Raw genomic sequence first — 22737 nt, forward strand, 5'->3', positions numbered from 1 at the left:
GATTCTGGGGGTCTTCCCCATATATATTGAGCTCAAATGGAAATAAAGAAAAATAATTAAATGGATTCGAAATCGATGATTTCTCCTAGATGAAATCACTTTGAACCGACCTCACAAACATATCGCAGGCAGTTGTCTCAAAATTTCTTTAGTACCAGGGTGGTTCAAGCTATCTTCCATTTCTTCTCAGGACTGTCAGTTTCCTGTCATGCCATTTGTTAGTTGATTTCATTCATAGCTTAATTTTCCTCTGTATTGATGGTATCTTTATTTTTTATTGTAACATTTAGTATATGCAAACTTTAATTACAAATCAGGCCTCTTAAGACAATCACACAGCATATCATCATTCATTAAGTCCTGGTCCTTTTTCCTAAAGGCCTCAATTGGGCTATCAAGTGGCTGCTTCGTGGTCCAAGATCTTTTCTAAAAAGTTGACCACTGCACAGGTTAACATGACATTGTTACCTGACAACAACCTGAACCACCAATCATCAATGTCATTGCATAAATGTGCAAAATGCACCAGAGAAAATGATCGATAGGTGCTTATTTTGACACATTCGGTGATCAAATGTTTTAACAATTCTATTGACGTTGTGCAGAATCTGCACAAATTGTCTTTTGTACCTTTGTCATGTCTTATCCACAACATATCTTTCGTTTTATAAGCATTTAGGCAAAGTCTCAAAAAATTATTGCGATGTGATCTCAAAGGAAATCTAGCAAGATATTTTGGTAAATTGTCCAGGCCGTTACCTGACACTCCTGTGCCAAGTGACGTCACCATGTTATTTTGAACTTCATTATTCTGGATCCAATTCCACTGTCTTAATATTTTCTTTGGCAGTTGTGGAGTTGCCAGCACAGTTTGCCATGATATGGCAGCAATTTCCAAGACCTTCTTGATTTTGTTAGCCCAGTTCAACGGGATTCCTGCATGAGGACTCTGAGTAGTTGATTCAAATATCCTATATGCTGGAGCAACTTTAGGTAGATGCATTTTGCATAAGGCTGCTATTGATTTCCATTGTATGGTTCCGTGAAGAGCCTCTAGCCCTAATTCGTGTCTTCTTGCACAATAGAGATGCTGGGAGGTAGTCGCTGCACCCGTCTCCAGAATTGACTCTCTAATGTTGCTCAGAGACGATGATTGATATTCCAACCTGTCTCAGCACCGAATGTTATTGCACGGATAACTTTCTGGGTATAGAAGGATCTTATCGGAGATGGCATGAATTTGCAATATTCAAAATACAACTTTGGACCTTGCATAGCAAATACTGATATGCAATGCTTCAAATCAGCTACCCAATCCCATTCTCTGACAGATTTATTAATTTGTACACCCAAATATCGGATTACTGAGACAGACTCTATTGTCTCCCCAGCAGCTTTCCATGTAAAAGATTTGACTCTTTTTTGATTTGATGTACCAATTGCTATGATTTTAGATTTTCCAACATTGATTGAGAGATCATTTGCTTGAAAATAAAAGAGATTTGTTAGCAGCTGCTGTAAGCCAATTTGGGTTGAATCAAACAAAACAATGTCATCGACATAAAAGGCCCAACTCGTTTGCTGACCATTTAGTTTTAGTGTAAAACGGTGGGCCTTGTTTAAAGTTCCTGAGATATCTGAGATGAAAAGTTTAAACAATAGTGCTGCTAAAGGGTAGCCCTGTTTTACACCTTTAGTTGTTGTTATTTTGTTTGTCAGATGACCACTTTCATCTAAGTGAACTCTGATGGATGTTGCATTGTGCAGCGCCATCAATGGATGGAGTAGAGCGGGTGGGCATGACCATGATGATAGTTTCTCCCATAGTTTTTTGCAGTTGATGGTGTCAAAGACTTGGCGATATTGATGAACACAATTAATAATTTCTTATGAGACTTCAGAGCTTCGAGCTTCAATAGATTTACTATTAGTAGATTTACTTCAGTTCCGAATTCTTTGGGAAAGCCTGTTTGTCTGCAATCCATCAACCCAGTTGCAGTTGCCCATGATGATAGTTTCTGTTGTAAACAAGTGGCAAACATATTACCTATTATGCCCAATAGGGCAATAGTTGCTGGGATCATCCCTATTGCCCTTCTTAAATATAGGAATAATCACTGCTGATTTCCAGGATGTTGGAATTTCCTTTGAAATCGATATGGGCTGAAAAAGCTCCTCAATGAATTTGCCCATAAATCCTTTTTTGCCTACAACATTAAGTTGGTCAACCCATCGGGTTCTGCTGCATGTGAATTGTTTAGCTTTTGGATCATTGTTGCAAATTTTCTCTTGATTCACATACATGCTATGGCTCTGAGCAATCTGGAATTTTTAGCTCTTTGTGCGTCAATATGTCATTAAGGACGGTTGTGAAATGTTCTTCCAATACTGAGGGGCTTATTCCATTCACAAATTGTGCATCTTGACATAATGAAGCATTATTGAACATTTTCCAAATTTCTCTTGCTTTATGTTGAGTAACCAATTTAAGCAGGAGTTCAGCGTGTTCCTGATCTCTTATTAATTTAAATGCTTTGAGCCAATTACGTTATTTCATTGTATGTTTTTTGATTTCATTTGCAGCATCACTTCCAGTTCTTTTTTTATTTGTATTTATCTGTCGAATGTCTTTATTCAGTTTCCTTTTCTCAAGGCTCACCATTGCGCTAAACACACACTTTTCTGATTGTAAAAGGCTCTTTGGATTAGCCATGTATGTACAAAAGTGCTGTACTAGTGGTGAATAGTTTATTCTTGAAGATGCAGACATGGAGCTCACAGCTATAATATGCCTTAGCATATTTATTTGAAAATCATTTATCCTTAGTCTATTAACCCCTTGATTTATTTCAACAGGGCAGATGTATTTCACCCTAGTGCACACCCTGGGCGACCACCATGATAGCTGTAATAAGGGATGGTTGCTGTTAGATATTTTATGGATTTTCAAACAGTTGAGTTTTGGCCAAAATGAGGAAGAAATCCAGATATAATGTAAGATTTTTTGGCTTGTGTCTCGGTGCCATGTGTATCCGGCAGGAATGTCACCTTTTATTTTCCCATTTATCATCTTACAGTTTCTCGCTTTCAGAACCTGCTTTCAAACTTCACCTCTCAAAGCTTCCACATGAGATGTCGCCGACCTTGATTTCTGACTTTCAAACCATGAAAAATGTTAATCTCCACAGATTATTATTGTGAGGTCTGAACGTTTTATTAGACAAGGGTCAATTATGGAGGTCACTGGGTTGATGTATCGTGCTGAAGAAATCATAGCTGGATTCCAGTAAGTATTAATCAAAAGCAGATATTTTATTTGATCTTTTTCAGTATGCATCTGTAGCAAGGTTCCTAGCACAAAAAAGGTTTGCTTAACCACCCACCCATGGGAATTATTCACCATTGTCAACAATCCGGAAAACGGCCGTCCCCGCTTATTTTTTCCTGCTTCGTTTAACAGTATAGTATAGCCATCCTTTACAGGAATGTCACGCAGCCAAGTTTCTTGCAGGCATATCGCAAAGTTATTTGACAACAGTATAGGAAAGTCTTGATACAGGTGGTGGAAGCCTCTTGTATTCCATGAGAGTATCCACATAGTCCTTCTCTACAGGATTGTGCTAGTTATGCCTGATGTTTGTTTTGGAATCCACTCCTAGGATATACCTCATTCTCATGCTGCTGTGAATCTGGTGACGTCATTGGCGATTTCAGATTGAAATTGACACCTTAACGCCTTCCATCTTGAATCATTTGATGATTTGAATCCATTTGACTGCATCGGGCTGACATCTTGAGGTTTAGACTGACCCTTCTCGACTTGTATGTCAAAGCCGTACGATAAGTACGATAAGATCTCGTCTTTTGCGGCCAAGAGGGTTTTTTTTGCTGCCATTTGCCTGATGTGCAAAAAGACTTTGTCAGCAGAGTCTTCTGATATATATTCTACAATCATTAGGCCTTCTGAATGTTATGCTCACCTGGTATCCACAGGGACGCCACCCAGCCGGGTTACTCGCTGGTATGCGTCTCAGCTTTGCCCTGATGTGGTTTGCGGGGTAGGGTCTGCCTGAAAATACAGGAGGACTGTGTTCAAGACTGACAGACTGGGGTAAGTATCCTCTCTCCACCCCCGTCTGATTTCAGTCCCTCTGGCACCCTCTCCTCACCTTGTGGTAGAATTAGGTGTGCTCTCCGTCTGCCTTCTTTGCAGAGGTGCGTTGTCTTTCATGGGTGTATGCAGTCCAGTTACTTCACTGACGCCGGCCCTTTTGATATTGTTCAGGTAGGTCTTATTGCTGTTCTTTAGATTTGTTGCTATCCTGCATGCCTTTCTTTGTTTAAAATGTCTCTTTTTTCTCCCTTAGGTATGCGGAGGTTCAGTGCGGTGAATTGGCTTGGTTGAGCCCCGCTGGTAAATGATGGCGCATTAAGAACGCTTTGATGCGGTAAGTAAGCGCTATGCGCAGCGCTGCGAAGTCTTGCCTTTGCTAACCTGTGTTTTCCTTCCTTGTAGGTCGCGGTGTTCTTCAGCGTGAGTGGAATGTCTGGAGTGGTGCCAGCCGAGAGGCGACCAGCCAGGTAAGCCTTTTGAGCAGTTCGTAATTTGTTAATGTCTCTACTGCTTTCTTTAATGTTGCCTCTATCTTCCTCTTGCAGGTCGTTCTGTCCGGGTGGTGTGCAGATTCGAGGAAGCTGCAAGTGTTTAAAGATGAAGATAGCAGGTAAGATGCTGCTGCTAATGATGTTCCTTTTGTCTCCTTGCAGGTTCTGCTTCTCTGAGGTACGAGGGAATAGCTGGACACGGTGAGCGTCACGTTGCAAGCTGCAAAGTAACGCAAAACGTGTTGTCTTGCTCGGGTGTGGTTTAAATAGCCCTAACAAAATAGTTCAGGTAAAGTAGTCCCTAGGCTACCACAGCCAAAACATCAGATCGAATAGCTTGGTCCCTTAGAACCAAGCTATGTGGATGCCTCCATGTTGGCTGACAACACATTAAGTAGTTCCCAAGCACATGTTTTTCATGGTGTATGAGCCTGGCGCCATAGGCGCCAGGAGTGGCCCCAAGAGAGTTTTGGAAGAGGATGCCATGCTCTAGAGACCCGAGTCCTGACTCCACCTGGCCAATGAGTTTGCCAGAGGGGATTTTGGGCGAGGGTCGTGACACTGAAGTGATTGTCCGCAGTTTAGGAATATTATGCAATAACCTCATCACATTTCTTCTATTGAGATTGACGTCATTTTCATCTGGGAAGAGATTTTCTACCCGAATCTTCCACACCGTTGAACTCTATTCCACCCTGTGCTCCGGCTCTTAATTTTAGTGCTTTTTGATTTTTCGTTTGTGCAGATGTCATTTTTGGATTTAAATTTAAACACGGTTTGTTTTCCACTCTCTCTACATTGGCAGGAGGTCTTTTTGTGGCAGCTTTGGAGCTTGGAATCAGTATCTTTGCATGAATATTTGGCAACATATTAGCTTTTTGTTTGTGAAGAACTGCGTCCAAATGGTGGGTATCATTGGAACCTGTGAAGATCTTCACTCTTGTGTCAAGTTCATTGATGGAGCAGTTATCTTGGGTTCTTGGGATCATCCGAGTCGATTGAGTAGGTTGAGAGATTGCATAAGTCTATTGAGCCATCTCGGGCAACACTTGTGTGAGAGTCCGAGTTGAGCCGAGCCCGTTTGTTAGGATTTTGTTTAAGAAGGATTGCCTGATAATCTCTCTGGTGTGGCTCTTCATGTGACTTTCAATTTGAGACTGGGTGTTGTCCTTGTATTTCTTTCTCTTTAGTACGTTCAAAGAGACCCAGTTTTTGAGGAGTTGTTACATTTCTTACAAATTGTTTAGTATTTGAGGGATTCCTCCTTGGGGCTTTGATGACAGCCTTTTGTGGCCCGCCTGATACCTTTGAAGATTTGGCATTTGTTTGCAGTGAAGCTTTGGGTAGCAAAGTTTTAACAGGCCCAGAGAAGATTCCAAATGTCAGTGGCTTGGACTTGCTGAGAACTTTATTTGCAGCTTGCAACTTATTAGACATATCAATGGCAGGTGCTCCTGCAGGTTCTGTGGTCGTATTTGCACCACTAACTATTTTGGTTGCGTTTGGCGGCAACACTTACAGATCTGTGGTTCTTCTGTCAAGTTCTTCGTGAGAAACTGTTATCGCGGCTTGAGGTCGACCTACAGTTGACGCTTGCGCGATGTCTGGCCGAGAGACAATCGAGGGTGGAACTATGTTTGCTTGAAGCACTTGCATGTTGTCAGCGGATATGAGACATGTGTTTGCTCCCGTGGGCTGCATTAAGTGTGGATTGCATTTTATATTTTTGTTGTGATGAAGCCACTTCATGCATTCCAGTATCACATTCATTAGAGTGGTGTTATCTGCATTTTCTCTTGTAGCTAGATCTCCCAAACGGTATTGCCAATGTGAGGAAAATTCAGCCTCTTTTTCCAATCTTTTTTGTAAGGCAGCATTGGTTTGTTGCTTATTTTCTAATTTTGTAAGTACGTTACTTAATTGTGCACCGTGATCTTTTAGAGAGTCATTTAATGAATCATATAATTTTACAAAGGGCATAAGTGCTAATGAGGTTTCTGCAAGCACAATGTTATGGATTTGTATCCCCGCGGCCACTGATAGGTTGGCTTTATTATTGAAATCTGCTTCCGTCTCATTTGAATGAGTAGGTTGTGGCACTTTCTGCATGTGTATTGCTCTAGGCAACTTGCTTGTATTTGTTTGTGATGTTAGGTCACTATTGACCACCGGCCCCTTACAGATAGTTCCAGGCGTTTTTTTCACAATGCATGGACGTACTTTGTCAGTTTGAATCGATCCTTTCATATTTGGAGTACTAGTCTGGTCCGAGTTCTGAGATTGGAAGGCAAGATGAGACGAGTTATGCAGATCACGATCTGATGGAAGGCATTTTTTTGTGTTGGAATCTTGTTAGCAGAAGAGTTGACAAAGCTGTTAATCAATTTGTCTTTGATTATTTGATAATCTGCTGTCAGCCGAACGATCAGGCGTGCCTCACGACCTGCCAAATCTACTCCTTGCAATTTATAGGGTGATGCTGTGCAGTTTGACAGGTTTGAGGTTTTCCAGTGTGGGCGCATGGCTCAGACCCCCAAAAGTAATTTGCTTACTACTAGAACCGACGCTGATTTGTGGATGCAGACTCATCAATGCTAGATTAGACATGTTTCCATTTGCAGCAACGGGCATGCAACTGGTGGTCGCTGGATTAATGCTTGTGTAGGAACTTCTCCTTTTAGCTGCCCGTGTCCCGGGCGGTGATTGCATTGACAAAACGTTGGTTCAATTCACTATATGAACCTTGGACAGTACTTCATTTGTTCGAACATTATGGTATGCTACTTGTGCATTCTCAGGACGATGTAAGTCGCATAATTGTGCAAGTTCTAAATGTTTCTCTACCAAAGACATCGGTGGGACAAAAACAAATGCATTATGACGTATTGCTTCTGCCGGAGCGTGGATTTGTAGCAGCTCGAAGTCTGTGATATCAAAGGGCAATTGGAAGAGGCCGTATTCACTTCAATTGCATTGTCACAATCTGTCACGGGGACGGAAGTAACCCCATTATCCGCCCCGTGGTCAACAATCACAGAAATCTCATCCAGCACTTTTGGATTCATGTGATCGTCTTGAGTGACAACAGGCTCACAGGAGAGAACAGGGACAGGATTTGCAACTCCGAAGACACACTCCACTGAGGTCTCCACCCGCAATGGCACTAAAGGTGAGAGATCAAAATGTCTCCATAACCCATTCACAGATGCACAAGCTTTTGCTAACGTGAGCAGTGAAGGAACACAGTGAATCTGTTTCAATGGAGTTAGTTGGAATTCCGGAGCAATGAAATTCCCGCTTACCTCAGCAATTGCGGCATGTGATTTGTCCAAATCTGGGTCCGTGTTTGTAACACGCTGTTCTAGTAGCATTAGCTGCTGAGTCTGTGGGCCCGCCATTACTATTTGCAGCTCCTTGCTATGAGATGGACTGGAGCAGACTGGGACTCTCCACGGGACTCCTCACTGCACTCCGCGCACGCCTACACCTTTTAAGGTGGAGTCTCACTGAGGGAGTCTCTGAGTTAAAGGGCCAGAAAGCACAAGGCAGAAATCACAGGTGGTCGCAGCTGCTCTTCTTTCACACAGAATATGGGGCAGAACGGAACTCTCCACGGTGTCAGGATATTCAGGGATCTTTCAATTTCCTGGTGGACAGCCATCAGACATTGTCATGAGGCAGACTAGTTGATATTGAGGGTTTAAACTAGAGCAAATGTGCCAGTGAATTCTTGGTTCCAGATCTTGTTGGATGGACTCAGGGCCATTGTTGTTTCTTGGTAGTGTCTGGTGTTGCCTATGGTTGGATGATTAGTCTGCCCATTAGGAGGTAGTCGATCTGATTTCCCTGGTGATCTTCGTGTTGGTGATGGTCACTTTAAGTCTGAAACTCATGTGCAGGGTATGGACCACTGACCAGTTGGACGAATTCCAAAGTAGCCATGTGTTCCACCCTGTTTGCCAGTGGATTGTGCATAGTATCCATTCAGTGACTCAAATCTCCTGCTACTATCATTCTATGTGATGATTTAGGACTTTCTTGGCAGGAGGTCTAGCAAATCATTTAAGAATATTGTGTTGTATACAGGGGATCTGTAGGTAATAGGAATGCCTATTTTAGGGTTGGGCTAATGTAACATTAAATCACCATCCTTTCAGGAATTGTGCGTCTTGGGGTTTAGGACTGCATGTGCAGTAAAAGGGGGAGGCCTAAACTACTTCTCTAGTGTTTTATCATTCCTCTTTTGTCTGATGGTCTTGTATCCAGGTGGCAGAAGCGTGTTGAATAATATGGTTTAGTTTTCATCAGCCATGCTTTCGTAAAAGCCAACATCAGGGGTTTGTGGTCACCAATGTTGTTATGCATGTTCTCTGCATTTTTATTGGCTAAGCATGAATTAGGTAAAACAAATAGGAAGAACAGGCCATTTTTTGGGGAACAGTTTTGTCCTTTCCTGATGTAGGGAGGTTAGAGGTTCTGTTGGAGTGGGGAGGATGTCCCCAAGTATTTTATAGGGTGGATCGCAATGTTTATACATTTTCCATTGTTAGCTGTGCCTGCATTATTTGGTCCAGTATGGTGATGCTATTTACAGCATGTTTGTCTGCCTTCCTCTTGGGTATGGGCCGTATGTCCATTTACAGCATGTTGGTCTGGCTTCCTCTTGAGTATGGCCCGTATGTCCATTTACAGCATGTTGGTCTGGCTTCCTCTTGGGTATGGGCCGTATGTCCATTTACAGCATGTTGGTCTGGCTTCCTCTTGAGTATGGCCTGTATGTCCATTTACAGCATGTTGGTCTGGCTTCCTCTTGAGTATGGCCCGTATGTCCATTTACAGCATGTTGGTCTGGCTTCCTCTTGGGTATGGGCCGTATGTCCATTTACAGCATGTTGGTCTGGCTTACTCTTGAGTATGGCCCGTATGTCCATTTACAGCATGTTGGTCTGGCTTCCTCTTGGGTATGGGCCGTATGTGGAAGTTTTTCTGTCTTGCATCAGTAAAAGATCATGATTTAATTTGGTTAGGCTTTAGGAAGAACTATCGGTGTATTTCAATATCGGTGACAGGATCTGCAAAATTTCTCAGGAGTTGGAAGAAGCTGCATTTGAAAGAAGGACAGATTATGTGTGTTGCCTTGGATCAGTATGGTGCCATTTTTGTAAACATTTATGAGGTGGTTTATCAACCTCAGAAGGTTGGAAGGCATTGTGGACAAACCAGATATGTCCTGTGAAATTCAGGTTACACACGGATCTCTAGAGAGGAAGCATTAGTTCAGAGAGCTATCTTACTGGCTATCCTGGGAAGACCTTTTTTATTGTCATATGTGTTCTCAACCACTCTTTCACAAGGCATGCAAATAAGGTACACGCAGGTCCAATTTAACAAAAAGTAAATACTCTATTCCTGGGGTTATAATCAGTGCAAACGGAAACGGAAGCCAACAGTGAAACATGGAACAAATGATGCAACTAGCGTCAAAGTATGTTGATCAATGAGTCTGTTGGCAAGCAAGCGAGTTCAGTGTGGGAATTGAGATTGATGGCAGGTTGAAGAAGGTTGGATGCGGTCTTGAAATTAGTGGTATTAAGGGCGAGGAGAGTCCTGATGTTCCCGAGTAAGGCTATTTCATATGGGTAAGGAAACAGATGCCTAAAGATTACAGTGCAGGCAAGGAAGAGAGTTGAGTGCGCTTATCTTTATTCTCTGTGTTTATAGCTAGCATAATGTGAGTGGCCTTTATGTCTGCTAAGAGTACTTACACGTTACCTAAAGGATAAGAAAAGAATTCCACTGGATTTCTTTACTTACCTAGAAAAAATCTGTTTATCAAATGTGACTGGAGGATCTCGTTCTTTTCATAATATAGTACTTGGCAATGGGCCTGCTATCCGCTGTACTTAGACTCCTGTGCTGCATGTTCGAGTACACCAATCACATATGCTTTGTGTTCACTATCCATGTGCTGGCCTATTGGTTTTTGAACATCTACCAACCTGCTGTGCTGAAAATTTCACTGGACTGCGTTTACATGTTGAAACAGGCTATTGGTGTCCAGTGGTGGCTATTGGTGCATGCTGTATTTTTATTTAATCAGTGGAAACTCTGTTTCTGATTCCGTTACATGTTCTGCTCCGATCAGTATAAGGCCATTCATTGGAATATTGAAATTCTGAATAAGGTCACCTTGGTCCTGCATTAGTTGAAGGAAAGACTTCAATACCCTCTCTGCCTCTGTAAAGGGAAGATGCCAGTCAAACGCTCTGTGACGTACATTGCTAACTTCTTACCTCATGGCTTGCCAGTCCACCTCAAGTAATAAAAGTATGCATAGCCGTAATGGGCTATTAGCACATAGTTCTGATACCAATATCGGTTTTGGAGTTGTGGTGCAGTTGAGGTGGTCAAGTAAAACACGCCCGTTTAAAGGAGAATACAGTAAATACACAGAATATGTTCATAAATTAAATGTGGTTCATTTTGTAATATTTAAACCTAGCTGGGGCATTGCAATACTGGTTCGTGAATGCAGAGACATGTTTCTGTGGTTCACTGTCTGCTTCTGAATTCGGAATATTGACTGCATTCCAAGCATTTTGATTGGTGGAGAGAAGGTCAACAATGACCTCCATCTGCTGGCACGTATTGATGCTTCACTGAACCACTTTCATGGGTTCCACCTTCTTACCTGCCAAAGAGTGTCGAACTTCTTTCCATCGGGGATGGATAGCTTCCCCATTTTGTCTTTGTCAATGCGGTAGTGCAGCACTTTTCCATCATTAAGAAGGCAGAGAGCATATGACCCCATGTTATCCCTTTCTCTGATTCTGAAAGGAGAATTGTTTACAAAGTTATTCATGATCATTGTACAAATACAATTCTTCTGTATTAGTGTATATTATATTTTCACTGATAATAACTTGGTAATGACTGTTTATCCCTTGTTTGCATTTCAGATTAATCATGACACTTGATCAGTAAATGATGTATTAGTAGAGATTCAGTCACTTTTTATTGATTCCGATATTTTACACAGTGACTGCTTCAGACTACTTAAGGTATATTAAGCTTACAGAAGTACAACAAGCAATGATATACGTACAATGATAGAAACCAAGAAATGTGGGCACACACAGCAAGCAAAATATGCCTCCAGAATGACATCACAGGCGTGCTTGGGATCTGACTGTTGATGCACTTAGATGTACCATGAGTTCAGCTAGGTGGATTGTGACATTATAAAAGACTGCCAGCACCATGAAGTCTGATGATTTTCCTACCTTTTCCAACAATGCGAGACCGCCATTGCACTAATATATTTGATATTGAGGGTTACCCCTGGATTGTTTGATCACAGAGAAATCACATTTGTACAGAAAGAGGAGTTTAGGGAGGGAGCCTCCTACCGATTCCACTTTCAGGGACACAATATTCTTTCTCTAAGCTCTCTCTGTCTCTCTCTCTCTCTCTCTCTCTCTCTCACACACGCACATATTTCTAACACCCTACTTTGAGGGGTTTAGGTGTTGGAATATGATCCCAGGTCTGATTGGGTTCACATCACAGTATATTGGTCCTGATGAAGGCCAAAAATGAAATCAAGAGTCTGAAAAAGAATAGGCATACCCTGAAGGCCTAAAAAATGCCCTTTCTGCAATAGCACATTAAACCAGCAAGGAGGCTTTAATCAATTGATTTGATATTAACTGCTTCTTCATCAACCCCATCACTGTGTGGCGCAGTGAGAACATGATGGAGTCAGACAACCCTACCCGCCAAGAATGCTAGTCACATCAGATATTTTGAAGAGCACAGTGTGGTGTTTAGTAACTCAATTTGCATTAACTTTCATGTGTCTCAAAAAACTAAAAGCACGTTTGTGAAGAAATAGTTTAAAGTAATGAATAGCCACAGATTTCCCTTACTGATAGCACGTGTTTGATGAATTATGTGTTGGAGATCCCCAACAATGAAAATACTGCCACTGTGCACGCGATGATATAATTGCTGCATTTTACTAATTTAATGGCTACGATTTAAAGGTAAGTACTCTGCTGACAGGGTCCATTAGGAATAGCCCCTTTCAGTTTCTAGCAGGTAGGAATTGCAGCATCAATATACCCGCTAGCACTACTTAGTTTGTCATTTTCGTACACACCACACGTTTTAGGTTTTGGGTCTTAGTTGTCGCATCAGCTACCACAATGCAGACAAAAAGCTATTGTGTCAAAAATCAAGAGGGAATGATTGGATTCACGGAGGCTTACTTCTATGGATGCCAAATAGCCAGTATCTTGACATTACCAAAATTCCTGTTATGCTAAAGTGACCTATAACAGCCATTTCTGCATGCAGATACCGTACGTTGATTTATAGCTATATCAGCTGTCTAGAAAGTAATGCAACTAGTAAAACATTCTTGAGCAAGTGTACGTTTTGAGGACATTATTTCTAAACAATGAATGCTCACAGCAACAGGCATTTGTGAACATATTTGCACATGCTGCTCGCCTTTTTGATTTGTAATTCAAAATCAAGGAATTGTTTGCTCAGAGCTGGGGTAAATACACCGGACAAAATGCCAATTTTTGGTGCAATTACCACCAGCGGTATTACTGTGCTGCTATTGCACCAAATATTCCTCATTGGTGGACCCAATGGGGAATGGGGAGTAACGGTGATCCGCCGTTAATACCACCAGACGAGTGGCCGCTAACGCAAATAAAGTTGGGCGGTATCCCACTCGGGATACCGCCCAACTCGTGATGAGGCCCAAAGTGAGCTCAGGTTTTGCCCATATCAATGATTCCATAGGTACAATCATGAAGTAGCTCCGAGGTATTGTCATAAATCCTCCCTAGAGCACCTGGAATTAACTTATGAGCCAACAGCAGCTCTCACGATGCACATAGACGACCTTTGTAAGAAGCACTGATGGTGAGGCCACCTTGGGCTATTAAAGGAGGTTGCAGTTACAAGGCAGGCCACAGTGGAGGAGTTGAGGTATTCCCAAGAGGAGTTGAGGGCTAGCTGAAGGAGCTTTGTGAGCCACACAATGGGCTACAACGTAGAGCCTGAATACGATGGCCAACGTATGTTTCCTGTATATTTCTGGCCTCGTGCTCCCCTGGACCTAACTTCACCCCTCTCTGGCCCACGTCAGTAGGTCTCCTATGATAAGGATCCCCTTTCAAGTATGTCTCTTTTGTCCTGCAGCCTCCCATAAACTGTCTGTTCCCACCTCTACCCAGAGGAAGCAAGCCTCTCCATCTTGGAGAGGTGTCAGCATTTATACCAATAGTGCAGTAGGTTTCCAGGGTTTAACTGGGCCCATGTGTTGCGGTGAAGCTTCAATGGCTGAAGCCTGCAGCAGAGTTCTCTTGCATCTGCAGGCTTTATTTGGAAAGACAGCTTGGAGGATAAGGGAATATCAACAAATGTTTATTTGTTTAATGTAATTCCTTCATAAATGACTAGAGATATCTTTATAATAAGAAACCTTTAGTTTAGCTCTGTTCCAAAATTTAAAATGGACAGTTGCTCTGCCAACATATTCTTAACATTAACATTTAAAAATGTGCTTGGTTGTTTTTCAAAGGATCGTCCCAGCGCAGCTGAAGGTGATTTTAACTTTGGCCTCCTGCTTCCATACGTTCTCATAGCTATGAATATTCCATTTGAGAAGGTAAGGGGCACCAATAGACAGCTGTATGATATGAGTATTTCCTTAGCACACATAGATAGACCTTTTAAAAGGAAACCCAAACGGCAGAATGCAACTCCGCTCCTGCATGTGCACGTTTGGAGCACATGATACCTTTCCCTGAGAGATGGGCACTTCAAGTTTTAGATGGGAAACGCTGCACATCACAATTATATATATATGGTCCACTATACAATAGACAACAATCATGTTACACAATCACAATGGCTAAAAAGGCCAGTTGTAATCACTGACAGTATATTTTCTGCAATAGATCATATGGGGAACGAGTATCTTTTGAGCAGTACCACTTTCCTGCAGAGAATCCACCTCACTTTTCATGACAAAAAGCAATAAAACGGAGGATTGCACCCTCCAAGGTGGACCTATGTTATGGAATACTATTCAGCTTGTATTACAACACTTAGGAGAGGGAGGAATCTGGCTTGAATGGTTAAATAAAAGCAAATATCATATACAATCTTGCATTATGAAAAAAAATAAACATTAAAAAGAATATTTAAAACATGATTTTCATCATAGTTGTCAATATATTGTCAGACAAAAATGTACCACTAAACTTCCTGAAAAAAAGGTGGATGTGTAACTCACAACTTACCCGAGCATTGCATCCATGATTATGCATGCATTTATTTATCTATTTGGAAGTTTGATACAGCACTTATATAGGCATTCGAAAACACATATGGCACATGATGGGAGCATCTACACATATAAGGCCTCATTACGAGGCTGGCGCTCCCGTAATGAAGGGTGCCGGTACGGGACCGACACCATTCATAACGGGATGCCTCATTACGAGGTCCTCTAGCGGGACCCCGAACAGACATCTGATAAATCCAGATGTCCTTTCCGAGTACCGCGAGGGGACCAAGGAGGTAATAACGCGCCCATTGTTCACGGACCCGTTATTAGCTCCATCCCCATTCCCATTGAGCCCTATGGGGGCTCAAATGGGAATGGGGATTGGTTTTGTGAATGAGGAATTACCGGGTCCTCCAAGGTTGTAAAGACCCGGTAATTCCTCATTCACAGAACCCGGACCTGGAACCCGGTATGGAGGCAGCCATGCTACCTCCATACTCGTAATGAGGCCCATAGAGTTATAACTTACCATATACTAAACCGACCAAGCACATGATGCATACTGAGACATTTGAGTCTAATCCTGGCATATTAGAGCATATTAGAGCCACAATCTATTGCTTCTGTATGTTTACTTGTATTGTCCTTAGTGAGTTATATTCACAGGAATTTGTTTTTCCCCCCGAATCTGCCTGAATACTCTTTAAGAACCTTGAATCGTCAGAGAACTCTGGGTGATGTTCAAGCAGATTTGGGATGATGGGCCAGCAAGGGAGAGAAATGTTAGGGTACAAAGAAGGACCGGGTGAGGCTGGGTGGGTTTAGCAAGAGGAGATGTGGTCCTCTGCACCGGTGCATGTTTTCTAAGAAGAACAGCACCTTAAACGCTTCAGTAAGTTATCTCAGTGCATTAATAGACCTACCGCACAGATCTCTGTGTAACCTGCAGGTCCCAGGTTTTCATCTTTCACCCTTCTGAAGTGGATCAAATGAGTAAGGTTGAAGTGGGGTATTGTAATATTGCATATCAGAGCTGTAGAGGCAGTCACATGCCAGGCATGCCTGGGTCTGCCTTTTCATTATTCACAGGTCGACACATTGGGCCTGAATGACAGAAGCGTTTTATAATGGCACAATCCCATAGGAAAACGTTCTGCGAATCAGGCCCATTGTGTGTTTTTTTGCGTTTTACAACAATACACTCTAGGACATTTGTAACAGACATGTACATAGAAATAACCCCTTACAGCTGGGGAAGAGTCGTTCTTGCATTCGGGGTGCATGAAGTTTCATCCCGCTGAGTTTGCTTCCATGAGAACTACTGGGGTTAATTATGTTAATAAAAGGGAGAATGATCTCAGAAGGGACAGCCTATTCACATGTCACGCATTTGATGATGTAGGCTCTGACATTCCTCAAAGGGAAACCCTTGCAGTGTTATGGGGTCTGTGACAGGAACAAAACACATAACATATATCTGCATTCACATGCCTATGTATGTAGGGATCACCGCACATGCCCCCAACACTAATGTGTACCAGGATGCTGGCCAGCACATCATCTGTATTGCAACTCAGCCTCAAGTACATGTGTAGGCCACGTTTGTGAATGATGTGACCTGCACTTTGCTCAAAATAATGCAAATGAAAAAATATACCACGTGCAAAACTATTAATCACATGATGTTTTGAGAATTTGCCACTGTTTTTTTTCCGAAATGTTTCCTACCTGCAAGCAAAGAGATAAGTTATGGTTTCTATTTTAAAGAAACAGCCATGTGCAAGCAATTAGTCTTTTCAACACTTTACATTCTTTGAGCATCCGTGGCAGGAAAGTTTCTGATCTTCTAAACTATTCCATTAACTTCATAATTTGTTTCCCTTAAACATTTGCTGGAAGGAAAAAAGTTTGACTTCATCTTCTGGTTCACAGCAACACTTCATCAGCATGAATTGTTATACATGAAACCTGAATCTGTAAAATGTCCAAAATGGCGAACACGAATCCGACGAATACAATGAACATTCTGGTGACCCTGAGCTAGGATGATTTTATACGCCGATGCTTACTTTTTACATCCGGTATTGCTACTCTCAACATGTTCAGTATGACACATATTACAAAAACGTTTATATCACTTGTGCATGCCAAATCTTCACTCAAACAAAAGAAACCTTTGCCTTCTGAGGATGGCTGAATTCTGAAAGTGAAGTTTAGTAATTCCTTTGTCAGAAAGCCTGAGTCCACCCACGTATTTTGTATCATGGCAATGTGTAAAAGAGAAATCAAGAGTCCTTTATGTATCACACAGAAAAGTGTGACATTGAACATTTGGCTAATCCAGCATCAAAAGACTTGCTCAATAAATGTGTTAGCAACAAGTGCAGATCAAATGCATAATACAATTTAAAAAAGAATAAACAACATTTTCTGTCAAAAAAAAATAGAATCTGTTTTTCGATGTCAGGCCAACCTTAAAATAAAAGGTTATAACTGACCAATTTGAACCAAATGTGACATCCTCTTCACAGAAATGACATTAAAAAAAGAACATTCTGTAAATAACAGAGACATATGTTTCAAAGCGTACGTTGTGTACATTTAGCCTGGACAACATATGAGTGTAAAATACAAAAAAAGGAAATATAAATGCAAGGAATATACAACACTGTAAATGGAAGATACTTTGAACATTAACACAATGGAATTACCTAGGCTGAAAGCGGATGTCACAGGTTAGATAAAGACTGTGCCTTTGCACAAAGTAGATCTCGTCAGCTATGAACATTCAAACAACAATGTTCAGGTGGGATTCACGTGCCGAAATTACCAGATTATTACAGATGCTCAAAAAATAGGGAAGATTACTTTGACTGGATCCCGCGAAAATACAATCTCTGTTGGTGGCGGTGTACCAATCATAAATGTGAATCCAGTGGAGTGCTTGGTGTAGGTGAGGCCGGGGTGTCTATTGTGGAATTCCTAGGTCCCCCATAGTTTGGGGTAATATCAGGAAGCTCTCAGTTACTGGTACCACTTGTTTTGGAACTCTTCATCATCACTGAGGGCTTTTGCAGAGTATTCTCTGCCAAGGTTTCTCTATTGCAGGTATGATGGCTGAAATACCTGCTGTGACTCCTACTGGTGAAGCTCCCTTTTGTTTTTGTATTTGTATTTTTGTTTCCATCTAAAGTGCTTACGCCTAAGCACTGTGCAAAATTAATGAGTTGGTACAGTTAAAATATTATAACAATACTGTAAGAACATAGAAAGGAAAAAGTGCAAGACAAAAGCGCCATAGACAAAATAAAAAGTCAAGATGAGCCAGTCAATCTGTCAATATGAAAGTCTAACAATTTGAAAATAGTTGTAAGACAAGAGATCATTTCTTTAACAGTGAATAGAAAAGAGGACATAGATGGCAAGACAAAACAGCCATCATAACAGTTCACAGATGGAAAAAGTAATCGAAGCTAAACGTCATTGAAGGAGCAGCAGGAGACCAGGGACAGCAGAGGGAGAAAGGCCAATCTACCCAAACCAGGTAAGCCAACACACAGCAAGAAGAGCAAAGCTAAGAAGCCAAGCTCACTAATGCTATCCACGCTGACACAGTGAAAATTTCACCAGCTCCATGGCCCACCACACCACCGGACACTGATGAGCTAGGCCTCACCAGATGCTGCATGGCTTCGAAGAGTCCACACAGCAATGCACGGCCACAGCAAGGACCAGAAAGAAGGAAGGTGGCATCCAGCAGTTCCGTGAGACCCAGGCTAAAATCCACATCCAACAACCTTTGTTTGAACACACAGGACGGAAGATCTGATGCTGAACGTATGCCACCGCCGACACCGGTCTTGAGACCAGGTGCCACCTGGTCCTCGCCCAGTCCACCTGCATATATGGCCTCAGTGGTCAATGGCACACACTGCTGCCACTTTGGCTCTGCTCAGCATCGCAGAAGGCTCCTCCTCCACAGGACTCCCGTCATTTTCAACATAGTCCTCAGATTTCATAGTTGCTCACCTAGAGAGCTTGGTAACTCTACTTCAGAGGAGGACGGTAGGGACCGCTCTGGGGATGCTGCTGGATATGGCGGGATTTCAAGTGCAGGAATGGGAGATGGATCATGGGAGCTAACAGCGGTTCCATTCTCTCGTACCATGCTGTAGCCTCTGAAACGTATCTCATCTGCAGGCTTGCCTACATCCTCCCTATCACCTATTTTCAGTTCAATAGATCTCTGTGACTTCTGCTTTCACTCTGCACCCGAACTTCTGAAAGCTGACTGACGCTTTGTGAAGAAAAATTGGAAGAGGGGATAGTTGAGGGACTGGCACTCTGATCGAAGGTTTCTGACTACATGGGAAGCTTGTGGGCGATTTTCAAGTGTCAGTTAATCAGTAATCTTGGGCTGAAGCAAGGACTTAGCTTCTGCCTGCACCTTGGAGATACCTGAGCATTTTTCGTTTTGCTCATTTCACCCCGAGTTTTCATGTGGGGTTTTACACATTCAGAAATGCCTCTTGAAAGTTGATCAGACATCCTCTTATATGGGGCATTAACCTTGAAAGATACAACTTGGCTGGATATTCTAGAAGGCAAATTATGGAAAGATATCTTGGGGCTGCCAATGTGTGTTCCGATGGCTCTTATTAGATTACGAACTGGGGCGCATCTCAATGCAAATTAATGTACTGATAAAGCAGGAAAATGTGTATACAAAGTCCAGGATAATCCCTTGCTGCTGCTTGTTGGCACTAAATGAATGAAAAATAAGTAGCAGCAGTGTTGTCTTCTTTTAACAAAGTTGATTGGCATCCCAGTTGGGATGAGGACTTATATATGCCGAGGCAATCTTTTGTTAAGAAGGCAGACAGATGAATGTCGTGCATCTGTCTTCTTTGAATGCCTATGGCTGCATGTCAGAAAGGTCTTATCATTTTAAAACTGTTATCTGATGCTTTGCCCTTTGCCTGCCTTGTGCAGATTACTTTCATTGATGCACATTAACCGGCTTCCATTCTTGTCAGTTCTGTGGCCTGCATTTAAATTAACTAAAGACCAAAGATTGTGTCGAATCTGCAAAGTAAATGTGATGCCAGAAACGGGAATGCTTGTGTTCACAGAGTTCTGCGAGCTCGCCTCGACTTACATGTGCAGTTTAGGGACATTTGTTTACAATTTGGAATCTATACAAAGTGATGGCTTCTGGGAGTATTGCCTAAATTCTAAGACTAAGGCATTACAAAGAGCACTACATAGGCTCTGGTTAGAAGCAGCCAAACGATTTGGTTGAAACCTAAGTGTCCTATTTTATTACTTGATATAAATGAAATATTTTATGAATTTAGTGTATAGTGTATTCATGGAACTATTTTTTTTAACTTATGGATTGTGAATTGTGAAATGTCACACGATTATCTTACGAAATGTATCATTAAATATATGTTTAATTCCATTTTATGAAATATGTAATTTAAAATCTAAATTTGGATTTTGTTGTATAACTATTTTATCTTCTTTTTTTTATAACTATGTGAAAAGTTTATGTATGAACTAAATCACATTAAAATAAATATATAAATGAATGGGGTATAATGCAGTACAATGAAACAATGGTGCAAAAATACCATAAATAGTTGCAAGAACTGCACCAGAGATTCTTTTGCGAAGGCAATCCGATGGGTAAAAATGCAAAACTAGAGGAGTTCGGAGGGGAGGAGTGATGGGCAAATTTGAAGCACAGAAAAAAAGACCCTTAGTGCATGCTCAGCTTCATGACAAAAACGAATGTTAAAGAGAGCCATTAAGGGATGATAATGATGTGTTATTTATATAGCGCCTTCATCCAAAGCGCTTTAAAGAGCACATATTTGCATACAATATCACCCAACTGAAATTGGTACTCATTTATCGACCTCAGAAGGATGAAAGGCTGCGTTGGCCTTGCCGGGATTCAAACCTGCAAGTCACAGCAGCGAGCACTCAACCCGCTGAGCTATCTTACCGGTAGTAGCGTGTCATCTGCTGAGAGGTTCCGAGTACCTCCAGTGTTCAGTGCCTCGTCTCCATCACTGGCTCCAGCGTCTTCACTGCCACTTCCGGCACCCCGAGTGGTTGGGCCAATCTCTCATTGGCAAACCAGATAAACGACCGCACCGTGCCAGCTGCCGACAACCGACAAGTAAGCATAGGCGGGGCAGAACAAGGTGAGCACAGTGAGGGTACTACAAACAGTTGAGTAGGTATTCAACTTATTTCTGATTGAAAGATGTTAAAAGAATAGTCATTTGTTTCCAGTTTTTTACTCTGCTCAAATACATTTTCTCCTCTCTTGCAAAGTCCAAAAACTTTTCCAGTCATTTTAAGTTTATTTGATCCAGCCCATGATGTCTATGAAATTCATGAAATGTATTCATAATGTGAAAAACAGGTTAACCAGGAGCCAGAATTATAGGCAATGAATATGTGAGGAATACGACCATCCGCACGGGGAGAGTGCGCTCACCTGGGCTTTTTTGATTTTTTAATAATGAAAAGGAATGATGGGAGACCAACCTCTGAGGACTGTGAGAGGCCATTCCACACACAGTCCATCTGCTTCCTGCACAAAACGCATAGTCACATGTAATCCGGGAAGACACCGCCTACAGGCACCGTCTTAACCTGTCATATTCAGCTGCAATGTGACAGCCCCGGGTACAACAAAGCATCTCAAGGAAGGGGAAGGCACCTCTTCCTCCAGCATGGGCAGCCTAATTTAAATATCGAAGGCCCCATGGATCTGCTTTCCTTTGTCCCCCAGATGGTGGCAGTGTATACTAATGAGAGATAATTGAAGCAAGCCTGAATGAGCTTGGTGGAGGAATAAACAACAGGAAAGGTGGGGCTAACACCCCTTTGGTGTGCAATGTGTCAATTTGAAGCTAGTTTCCACCCCTCTGTATGAAAGGCAATGAAATGCATGTCTGGGTCCACTAGGTACTGTAGTCAAACCCCTGCCAAGCTGACCCCTTTCAGAGGGGAGAAGAATGTGGTTTGGGGTAGACAGGAAGTCTGCTCCCAGCACAAACCTCAAGGGAACCCTGCGCTTTAATCAAGAGCCACAGAGGGCTCAGTTAACCAGAGAGACACTTTGAGCTACAACAGACAGGGAGATGGGTGGGACTTAGGTATATGTTGTCACCCCCTTGCCTGTCCTGTTGCAGAGCACTCTGGTCCTGACCACATGCATAACAGAAGATTGTTGGTGGGGACCCATGATTGGTTCATTAAGATAGGCTTAGCCTGCACCAATCACTGGCTTTAAAAGAGGGCTGAACCCCTCACTTAGCAGATCATCTGAAGACTTCAAAAGGAGTAAGAAGAAGGACTCACTTGGACCCATGCTGAAGGTACAGTCTACCTTACATCTTCCACCAGTGACGGAAGGCCAGGAGTTCCAAAAGGGAAGCAAGATCCCTCCCCTAAACATCTCCCAGGGAACAGAGGGAGATACCGGACTCAGCGGACCCGTCCAGCAGTTCCAGAACCGGTACCCAGCCAGCACACAGTGTCCCCGGCTAGGTTCTGCCAGCAAACTTCCTAGGTGGGAAGTGCTGGAGAGTATCTGAACTAAGGACAAGGCCGTTGCCTGCAAACACTCTCCTCAGCTTTGGGCCGTCCGCCTTGAATGGACACGAGACAGTCGAGACAGTCGAGTCCTCTTACTGTATCTGGCTGCACCACTAACTGTTGTCACGCCACAGTCAACAGAGCCGTCTGAGAGTCCTTGACCAGCATTCCAGATCCACCAACCAGCACAGAGACAATTC

At 42.4% G+C, this 22737-nt stretch overlaps 1 protein-coding gene across 4 annotated transcripts in view; it reads right to left on the minus strand.

The window, feature by feature from the left end:
• Positions 1-22737, minus strand: part of SYK (spleen associated tyrosine kinase) — a 556773-nt gene that overhangs the window by 177138 nt on the left and 356898 nt on the right. For all 4 annotated transcript variants that reach the window (XM_069625644.1, XM_069625645.1, XM_069625646.1 and 1 more), the window contains one exon: positions 11297-11435. In XM_069625644.1, the coding sequence (XP_069481745.1) occupies positions 11297-11435 (139 nt within the window). The remainder of the gene's footprint in view (positions 1-11296; positions 11436-22737) is intronic.

The sequence above is a fragment of the Ambystoma mexicanum genome, chromosome 6p, assembly GCF_040938575.1.
Source record: "Ambystoma mexicanum isolate Mex_15411 chromosome 6p, UKY_AmexF1_1, whole genome shotgun sequence".
In the NCBI taxonomy this organism is placed as follows: domain Eukaryota; kingdom Metazoa; phylum Chordata; class Amphibia; order Caudata; family Ambystomatidae; genus Ambystoma; species Ambystoma mexicanum.